This window comes from Trachinotus anak, unplaced genomic scaffold, assembly GCF_046630095.1.
Source record: "Trachinotus anak isolate AG129_WGS33_773 ecotype Australia unplaced genomic scaffold, CSIRO_AGI_Tana_v1 ptg000005l, whole genome shotgun sequence".
Taxonomy (NCBI): Eukaryota; Metazoa; Chordata; class Actinopteri; order Carangiformes; family Carangidae; genus Trachinotus; species Trachinotus anak.
In genome coordinates, this window is record NW_027273856.1 from 12,336,180 (window position 1) to 12,347,224 (window position 11,045).

At 42.7% G+C, this 11,045-nt stretch overlaps 1 protein-coding gene across 1 annotated transcript; it reads left to right on the top strand.

Annotated features, from left to right (window-relative positions):
* Positions 1 to 690: 690 nt before the first annotated feature.
* pcare2 (photoreceptor cilium actin regulator 2) lies at positions 691 to 6,903 on the top strand. Its single transcript, XM_071478341.1, has 2 exons — positions 691 to 4,605; positions 6,298 to 6,903. The coding sequence occupies exons 1-2, from the start codon at positions 1,880 to 1,882 to the stop codon at positions 6,365 to 6,367; spliced, it is 2,796 nt and encodes a 931-aa protein (XP_071334442.1). The 5' UTR covers positions 691 to 1,879; the 3' UTR covers positions 6,368 to 6,903.
* Positions 6,904 to 11,045: the final 4,142 nt, after the last annotated feature.

Here is an 11,045-nt window from a genome sequence, read left to right on the forward strand (position 1 = left end):
TTGATGATGTCACATTTACACACAATGAGTTTTTGGGTCACTATCCATGAAAGTTTGTTCTCCATATGAAGTCCGTGGGTCCACTTGGGTCATGTTCTTGGGATTTTATCAATGAATGGAGAGTTTATATTACACAATATATTATGGTATTATATTCAAAGTATTTTTTGGCTAATTCCAATATATTTCTAGACTCTTTGTAATTTGAAATTACTTATTTATTGATGACTTTGTGGCCACACAGACACACAAACACACAATTGGATATATGTAATTGTATGTGTGTGTTCACCCTTGTCATTTGGCCTATAAAAGACCTGTTCATCCCTAAAACACAGAGCTCTCTTTAGTCCTTATTTGCCCTGTTTGAGCCAAATGCACAGACATGCCTTTAGAAAATTGTTGTTTTGTTAACTGATGTTCCTCATTTCACTTTCTAAATTTTCTAAATACGTATTAACTATTTATAGTGTCAAAGTGTCACCATTTGTTTAATTCAAACTCCTTCTAGCTCAGCTAAGAGGAAAATCACAGATAAATCTATGTTATCTACCTTTGTTAAGCCATGTTTTTATCATGCGAGTCAAGTGTTCAGGGTGCAGGTGCAGTTTATTCAAGGGGCTGGATAAATATCAGGTGAGAAAATTTTTTCGTAGATGATGAAGTTAAGTTTAGTCACATTTTACAAATAATTTTTGTACCTGAGATAACAGTGATGACTGTAATTTGTCCAAGAGAATTCCTCTTCCTGTATTTAGGTCACACTGTCACTACGACATAACAGTATATCAGTGAAACATGACAAGAGTCAATGCTGATACTGGGCAGAGAAAAGATCACTATCTTATTCAAGTTAGCTCCAAATTATCATTATCTCAGAGATCTCAGAGTGTTCATCTTCTCCATGTGTGTGTGTGTGTGTGTGTGTGTGTGTGTGTGTGTGTGTACTTGTACTTGCTACATAGTAAGGACCAAAAAAAGTATTTTACTAATAGAGTGAGGACATTTTGGGAAAGTGAGGACTGGCCAAAATGTCCTCACTTAAAATCACATTTTGAGGGTTAAGACTTGGTTTTAGAGTTATGGTTAGAATTAGGTTTAGGTTAAGGTTAGGGTCAGGGTTAGGGTTAGGCACTCAGTTGTGATGGTTAAGGTTAGGGTAAGGGGCTAGGGAATGCATTATGTCAATGAGTGTCCTCACAAAGATAGAAGCACAAGTATGTGTGTGTGTGTATTTCTTTGTTCATATGACATTTTTTCCAACCAAATGATTTCAGAAAACAGAGCTGTTTATCTCTGAAGGAAACCAGTTGCATGTAAACATTACCAACAGCGCGGTGGATGAGGATAAAAACACCACCTGACAAACTCAGCTCTGATTAACCTGATGAGCTTAAAGTCTTACATGTAAATGCCTGTGTGTGTGTGTGTGTGTGTGTGTGTGTGTGTTTGCATGAGCCTGTATGTGTGTTGATGCACTTTACATGACCATCTGTGTGTGCTAAAGAAGAGAGAGAACCCCCCCCCCCCCCCCCCCCCCCCCCCCAATCTGTCTTATCCTCTCAGCTCCTCACTATTGAAAGCCCTGATTGGCAGTCAGTCAGTTCACTCGACAAGTTGCAGGTATTTTTCCTGCACTGTTTGACCACAAAACACATCGGAGAAACCCTGAAATGACCAAAGAAATATATGGAAACCAACACATGAAGCTGGACGGCCAACAGAAAGCCACTGTTTGAGGATTCTACAGGACCTGAGGTAACCAAATACAGGCATAACTTATGGACTTCACTTTGGCATTCACTTTTTCTCCTGACTCATTTTCTTCAAAGAAAAGGATTTTTTAAGTTTTTCTTGAATCACGTTAAATTAAAAAAAAATGGGCTGTTCGCCGTCCAAAGGAAAGTTGTTTTCACAGCCAGAAGGCCCTGGACTTCAAAAGGCTCTGCTGGAATCATCACAGGACACTGTTGATTCTAGACCTGTAGAGGAGGTGAACAAATGTTTGGAGACCAATGAGAAAGATAATGAACTTCCACTACCCAGCGAAGAACATCCTGCAAAAGATACTGAGTGGTCTCAGCTGGCCTGCAACCCAGCTGCCCAAAATACAGAGGGCAAAAAAGAAACAGAGAAGAGTGTGGTGCCCCAAGAAATAGTCAGTGAGCTTGTACAGACAGACAAAATTAAAAAGACAGAGAAAAGAAAGGAAAATAAAGGCAAGAAACGGTCTACTGAAAAGCCGAAGAAGTCCTCCATCATTCAAGCAAAGGTTGATCTCCCTCCACACATGGTGAGGGCTCACAAGGCAGCCTATGACTTTCTGAACCCAAATATCACCAAATATGAAACCTTGTTGAGCCTCCTGGATCAGGCTGCCCAGACACAGTTGTCCCTCCAGCCCATGATGTCTGCTTTTGTGTTGCGCTTTGAGGAGATCAACCAGGCACTAGAGGAAATGGCTGAGGAGGGGGAGCTGATGTTGAAGGAGCATGGGGACTCTATGGCCCAGCCTTCTGGGATGCTGGGTCTGGCTGTTATGCCAGCTAAACCTAGCACTGACTCAGCCAACTACCCTGATCCACTTCCAGATCTTTTACAGCAACTGCTCCAGCATTCAACAGAGAAAATGAGGCTTGTGGGAGGCTCAGTTCAGGCACTGGGTGACACCACACTTGAGGAGGCAGTGGAATGGTTTTCTTCCCTCTCTAACCTGCTGGTTGAGAAGCTGCAGGCCAAGCAGGCAGCAGAGCAGAGGTTGGCTCACGTGTTGGCACAGGTAGAGGGAGCTGCCATGAGGAAGTCTAACCCAGAGGATTCTGCACTGCACAGTGAAGACAGCGGTATAGGGGGAGAGAATGAGAGTCTGACAGGATCTGAGAGGCACCGCCGCCATCGTGGGAGTTCTGGATCTGGAAGTTGTGGGTCTGGAGTCAACATTCATAGTGCAATTGATAGTCTCCCCAATAATTTACCCAGTCTTATAGGTCATAACGAAGATGATGATGATGATGATGATGATGATGATGATGATGATGAATATGAGGATGATGATTGTGATAGGCCTGGAAGAAAGAGATCGAACTCTTCCCCACCAGATCCCAGTCAACCTCTTCTCTACATGCATGCAAATTACAAGCAGGATAGGCAGCCTACAGTTAAACGACCCCTGACTGCTATCACTGCAACCCGGCCTCAACGCTCTTCATCCTCCAGATGTGGGAACATAGTGATGGAGCTAAAAAAGAGCCAGAGAGACTTGGATCATCGAATGAAAAAGATGGATAAAATCCGAGGAAACGGAGCGTTAGTAGGGCTTCATTATAATCTGTATAGAGCTGGACTGAGACGGCATTCATTAAGTGGATCAGCAGGTGCACAAAAAGGCCCCTTGAGAACAAGTCATTCACCTTGTTGCTTACCAGTGTTAGCACCCCAACCACCCAAGCGCCATTCTGTCAGAAGGCTAATAAATACTTTTAGCCAAGGAGTTGATGGTAGACCAGGGCAGAGCCTTGCTAATATTCCACCTCATATTAGGAGGCCCAGTAAAAATGGGATCCTCCTGTTATCTGACATTGGAAATGGTAATGAGGGGGGTTTAGTTATCAATGGCAACAATAACAACAACAGCTGGCCTGACGGCAGGGATGACCTTGATGTAGAGAACCTACCACCTCCACCCCCAGAAGTTCTAATGGACAACTCCTTCCGGAGCACTGAGGGCATACCAGGTAATGAGGAGGGGTCACAGGAGGATTCGCTTCAGAGACTCCCAGTGATAAACCAAAAAACTGGAGTCTCCCAGCGCCTGAAGGCATCTGTACAGAATGTTGAAGTGCTGCCAAACCGAGCCAGTGTGAGGCCAAAATCAATCAGTATCTCCTCTGCCCGTCCTGTTAGGCAGGATGCTGTTATGGGGGCACAAGATGCAGAGCAGCAACCAGAAACTGATGTTGATCCAGACATGGAGAAGGCTAACTGTCTCTACCAACAGGCGCGGAAGATCATTCACCTGCGCAATGCAGCAGAATCTCTTGACAAGAGAAATAATGCAGAACTGAGTGGCCGAGGGCCTTCAAACCTTCAAGCCAGAAAGAGCCAGAGGTGTGAAAGCATCGAATTTTGTGAGGGTGACATGTCCTCTTGCAGTCTGCCTGTGACAGCACCACCTGTCTCTAGAGTCCGTCTACCGCCGTCTTGTCCCTCTGTGCGCCACAGATTTCCAACCCCCCCTGTGTTCAGACCTCAGTCCACCTCTAAGCCCTCATCTCGCCCAAGTTCTCCAAGAAATGTAACACGTGCCACAGATAACAACACTGAAGAGTTCGTACCATCTGTGTCTTTTCACGATGCCCGTTCAGTCTTCTGTCGAAATGAGTCGCACAGTTCTCAGATCTGCCTCTCATCTGGAAGTTCTGTGCTTCCCAGACCATGGGGAGAGGTCTCCCGAGGCAGGCTACCCACGAGAGGGACAGACAACTCTACCCGTCGCACCCAGTCAGAGCAGAGACCTAGTCTGAGTTCCCTCTCAGAATTTTCCAAAGATGGCGGCTCAGCTTCTACTCAGGCCAAGGGGAGTGAGCTGGTTTCTACAAAATATAGGTAATATAGAGCTGTGGGTCCAGGTAAACATTGCTCATGTTTGTAGCTGCTTTATTACTATTTGAAAAAAAACTGACAAGTGTCAAGTGTCAACTCAAGTTTTGAGCTTAAGATAACTATTTTATTATTACTACTGTTATTTTTATGTTATTCGGAAAATCTAATGTACATGTATTTTGTATTTTCTTGTTACTCTATAAAACACTGGCAGAATTTGCCTCAATTGTTCAACAGAAAAAAAAACAGATCCTTGTGATAAGGGTATTCTTAATGGATTTAAAGTGCCAAGTAAGGTTAGTATGACCTTTGGTGGTTGTTTACTTTGAATCATCACAGATGGCTTTTGACCTAATCAGCTGTCTTACTGTTTAGGTGAATGACATCAACACGTCTGGCCATCTGCATTCCCAGCAGACACAAAACAAATGACACCACCTGGTTTATCTACCTGATACCCAACAGCATAAGTCGACCTTTATATGTACATTAGCACTCAGACTTTTACCAAATTATATTTTCTTAATTAAATTTTATGTTTTTATTTGTGAACTACTACATCAATGTACATATTTGAAAAATCACTTTTTCAAGTCTGACTCATGGCTTCAACATATGTTATAAGAAAATCAAACTATATTAAGTACCAACATGTGCATGACTCTTCTAACAATGTTCTATTGTCAACAAGCTCTGGGCACTAAGTTTCTGAAAGTGATAGTACAACAAACCAGATCTACTCTGTGGGATTCTTTATTGTACCTGTACAAACAGGTAAAACAAGTAAATCCTCAGAACTAAAGGAGGATTGAGTCGCAGTATAAACTCTGTACTTGACAGGAGAATAGAGTTGGGACTGGAGGTAGACACATCCAAAAGACACAGACAAGTCAACTGTGTTTTCATATTTTGATTTCAAGGGATGTGTATCTGTATGTATGTACAGTATGTCCCTATACTGTATACTGGATATCTGATGTGTGATTTCCATGAAGGTGAGAAAGAGATTTAAAAAGGTATCATAACTTTAGACCCTTATTATGGGTCAAGTTCCAAAAACACTGGATCTTGCACTTCCCATAATGCAACCTTACAGTATCTTTCATTAGACCTTCCCTTTCTCTCTAAATCTACAACCCAGCTGGGTAATACAGGCCCTCTCTTAATAAGCCCAAATTGTTGATAAACCTAATGACATCACTGTGACATCATCAGTGATGTGCAGAACACCTGGGATCAGGATTTATTGAAGGCCAAATGGCAAGTTTTAGTCCTGGGCCTCTCAGGTTAATCTGGCCCTGTGTAGTTAAGACACTGTGGGTCAGGGGTCTGTTTTATCTTTGTGTTTTACTCTTCTGTTTATAATAAAGTTAAGAGTTATATCCTTGTAGAGCTGTACTTCTGATGAGATTGAACATGGAGTTAATCGCTTCAGATTGTGTTTAGACCGCCACAATAAAAGCTTTCTCAAACAGTTTTACTCTAATTCACACCTACAGCCACAGTGCCCGGGTTTATGTTACCAGCTCACGTCCTGCCACTGGAGAGGCCACCTGGCCTAATCCAGATTGGATTAGCCCTCCTACCCCACTCTCCTCCCCTAAAGTTAAATGAGCTCCTTGCTCGGCCTGCTACCCCACATAATCCGCTCATCCACTAACCCTCCTTTTCCCCTCCTGTCTTGCTTTCCTATAGGCCGGGGAGTCCTCTGAGGACAAGAGACAACACCCAGTTGGATCCAAGTGCTGCTGTGACGACAGCCTAGAGCCCAGATGTGATTGGCCAGGGTTTCTAAAGTGAAATTTAAAGTGGGGAGAGAATGGAGGAAGGGATTATGGATTAGCAGGATTCTCAAATTTAGCCCCTTTCTCTTTTCTTTCCTGTCCCAACAAAAGAGGGTTGTTCCAAAAGTGTGTTTCTGATACTTTTTCTTAATTCAAGTGGCTGTTAAAGGCCTGAACATTTTTCTCTGATTGACTCCTGAAAACATTATTACTATTTGTCAGTTTTAGAGGCATATTTAATCTATATTGATTGTTAAATCTATAATCTGCATCAAACACATTTTGCTATGGCTGCTATTGACTAAATGTCCACTTAGCTCACTGTCAAGCCTCAGAGATTGGGATTTGGGCGTGCTATTGGCTACTATACCAAAATTAAAGTGTACACCTTTAAGTTACACAATTATTCATTTTAAAATATTTTTCTCCATTTTGTGTTTGGATTGTTTGTACTAGCTTGGTATCTGTGTTAACCATGTTTTCTACCTTGACTGTGTCCCGATAAAAGAGAAAAATTTGCCCAAAGCCAGTTTGTTTTTATTTATTTATTTATTAGTTTTTGTGTCCTGTCCCAATATCATTAGCAAGCAGTATGAGTGGTCTGGATGCCTTGTGTTGTTGGGGCAGATTTACTCTGCGAAGGAGGAGTGTGGGATACTCATCCTGTCACATATTTTAACTTTGTTAAGACAACCGGAACGCAAGAGGAATGAGAGTGGACAGGAAGAGAAAAACAGAGAATATGGGGGAAAGAAAAAGGGAGTGGAGAGACAGAGAAAAACAACACAACAGCAAAAAACCACAGTAACATTAACAATAACTAACAATATCCGCATTTGTAGTCACTCTATAGTCATTAATCATTAGACGCTCTGTATGTGTATATGTGTTTATATGTGTGTGTGTGTGTGTGTGTGTTTGTGTGTCTGTCTGTGTGTGAGTGTATTAGGGAAGGAGTAGGTGTGTGTGTATGTATGTGTATGTGTTCATGTGTGTATGCAAGTGTGCAGCGATTTGTCATTGGATGTGGTGGGTAGTTGATGTGGGGGCTGCAGTAACACCCCCCCCCCAGACCAAAGGCACAGGCAGCCAGAAACCAGGCCACCAAGGCTCCCAGCCACCCCCAGAGCCCAACGACCCGAGGCAGCATGCCCCCCCGGCAGCCACGTGCCTGACCCAAGGGGGAGCCCGCGAGGGAGTACAGAGGCAACAGCCCCCAGTGCAAGGAGGCCTGTAGAGGGACAGCGGGCAGGAAGCCCCAGAGCCAGCCCGCGACCACCAACCCCAACACAAGCCGGACCCAGAGCCAAATGGCCCCGGCAACTGAAGGGAGCAGACAGGGCATGGGCACCCCACCGCTAGCAGGCGGTTGGGTCCCACCTGCCCTTCCCTACCCCCAAAGCCCTAGTGTCCTATGGCTTGTGGGCCGTGTGGATGATTAAGATGTATTAAAATTGAGGGAGCAGACAGGGCATAGGTACTCCACCGCTGGTAGACGGTAGAGTCTCACCTGCCCTATCCCGCCCCTCAAGGCCCTAGTGTTGCGTGATATCTAATGTTCAATTAAAATTGAGGAGCAGCACAACAACAATAGCAGGGCCGGTGGGCAGTCCTGCCCCTCAACCTGCCCCGTCCCCGCACCACCCCTCACAGCCCTAGTACTCATACCAGCCAGTTTTATTACCTTTTTTAAAAGCGTTTACCTTTATAGAAACATTCAGGGTCTATTGTTCCTGCCCAATGTGTGTAAGAAATGCGGTACATCAACTATTCAATTCAATTCAATTCAACTCAGGTCAATTCAATTCTATCAATTTATACAGCACCAAATCATAAAATAAATTAGGAATAGGAAAATTTGGAGGGGGGTGGGGGGCAGGCACAGTTGTGTATACTATTGTAGGCCTGTTAAAGCACTGTCAGACTGGTTGTTATAATTGTAATAATGACAGTGATATTTATAGGTGTAATACTGTTATTAAAAATAACTAATAACAATAGCAGCACCAGTCAATAATAATAGTGATGACAATGGCATAAGACATACAAACAAAGAAAAGGAAGTGCTCAGTGCATCATGGGAGTTTCCCAGCAGCTTCAGCCTAAAACTTCATTGCTATTCTAACTATTCCTTTTATGGACATTTGTGTCTATGTGCGTACTATGATCTATTTCTAGCATGTTGGAATTCCCCTTTCATGTTTATTTCAGTTTATCATCCATGGCTATAGCCTACACCTTTCTTCTTGAAGAGATGTGCGCTAATCAGCTGCTTGAACACTGGTTCACATGAAGCCACTCTGGATCTTTGGCCTATGAACCATCTTACTGCATGTCAAGAAATGTAGTGCGGTACTGCTGCACAAAAAAAGATGTCAGATCACTGCATTCAGACTGTTGACATATGACTCATAATCATATGATACATATGTTTATTAGCCTTATCAACAAGGCTAGAGAGCCCCACTGTTGCTGATCCCCCTGATCCTCAATTGCACCAATCACCAGAAAAAATTCCTTGTATGTGAAAACATACTTGGCAATAAAACTGATTCTGATTCTGATTAATTAAAGGGCTATTTCCTCACACTCTGATGCTGTGTAGTTTGCCGGGATCAGATCTGTGGAGGAACTTCTTCATTCTCTCTTAGTCCATGTAGTTTGATTCATTGTCTACACACAAACTGAGTCAAAGGTCAACATAGTCTGGAGTTTATCTCTGGCCTTGTGAGTTTCACACATGTGAGATTTGGAAGAGCCTTATTTGGTGTCAGAACCTGTGGTTTTATGTCCTATATAGCATTATATTAGTTAACCTGCTGATTTATCCATAATTGTCCATTGTCTCCTCGGTGGAGACATCTGACATCTCCTGAAACCTCCTTCATCCAGCCCACAATCCATCACAGAAATCTGCTTCAGACCATTACAGCTGTGAATCTCCACCAAAACGCTCATGAAAAAAATCTGAATTATTTCATTAACACTCAAAGTAATAAAACTTGACACAGATACATACAAATACATGCATGCTACATAAAGCAATGATAATACTTATAAAGGTCTCAAGATTCTGGTCATTTCATTTATTTTTTAATTGTGTTTATATTTTCAAAAACCAACCTTCATACTGCAGTTCACAATCTGAGCTAACCAAGGATTATCTTATCTTCCAACTGCACAGACACCGACAGTAGGCTGCAGCATCACGAGCGTTTCACAGAGACAGTGCAGGTTTGCTCGGGGACACTTTGACCTCCAAAGGTGATGTGGATGAGTGCAGGTAACCATCCCCCGGAGCCCCGTTGGGGAGCAAGGACTGAAGGGGTGCAGCTGCGCCTTTGGAGCAGAAGGAACGTGGGCAGCGGGATTTCCTCCCGGTCCAGTGAGGGCTTGCAGGATCAGGAATTCCCACTTCTCATCACTTCCCTGGGAGGACTGGCTGAAGCTGTGCTGGTCTCCAGTGTGGCAGCAGATCCGAGGGAAAGACTCAAAACCTGACCGCAGTCGCCTCAGCAGCATCTAACATGTCTGTTTCACATTTGCCTGTTTAGGCAGCTGGGCCGCAGTATTTTAGCGCCAACCACTGTCACAGCGGGAAAATAAAAATCATTCACCTGTGGTGTTGAAATGAGGGGTGACGCACAGTCTGACTCTCTCCATGCCCACTTCAATGTATTTATGCGGGCATGGAGAGAAAAACTGTAATTTAAATGCTGTTAAATGGGCTGTTTCATTATCATAAAAATCTAAATTAAAAGCAACAATAGATCATGACCAATTTTTACAACCCTGTCCCTCAAAATTATGAACAACAAAATCTTGGTGATCTCCAACGCAGAAACTCATGACTGATGCTGTGTGGGAGAAAGGCCACCAGGGGCTAATTAGCCTCAACTCTCAACCAGAGGAAGAGAGTGAAGAGAAAAAGAGGCATAGATTAATAAATCATATGAGCCAAATGTTCATAAAAGTTGAAAAGTTCATTTAACAATTATGAATGACATGCTGGGGTCTTTACCAGTGCCTGGAGAAGTGGGTTGATTCCTGATTTATTTACCCCAGAAGTGTCCTGTTCAGTGACAATGACATGTAGCACTCCTTACATATTTAGTTCACCCTGAAATGGGTTCATTTTGAAATTAACATCAGCTACAGATAAGATGTAGATTTTGCAACTACATGATTATGCATTTTAAGTTTGCTTCATCCTATTAATTTTATTATTATTATTATTACTGAGGTAGACCAACAGGGCAGCCACTCATCACAGCCGGCGAACCACTCAGAATATTTTTATTATTTTCAAATAAGGCAACTCTGCACTCTGTTTGGGGACCCACAAGATAACACCAGATAAATCTGAGAGGAGAGGGGAAAGAAAGAAGAAAAAAGTATCTGATATACATTGTAAGTTTTTTGACTTTTTGTCTCATCTTCTCTAATCTAAAGAAACTAAACTAACTCCAACTATAACTGAAACCGTTAAATATGAAATATAGAGCAGTGGAAGTATAAATTCACATAAAACAGAAATATTCAAGTAAAGTATAAGTACCTCAAAATTGTACTTGTTAAGCAATGTAAAAGAAAGCGCCTTTACTCATGTGTTATAGACAGTACTTTTATTTTGAAGGATGTTTCTCCCGGAAGTGATGT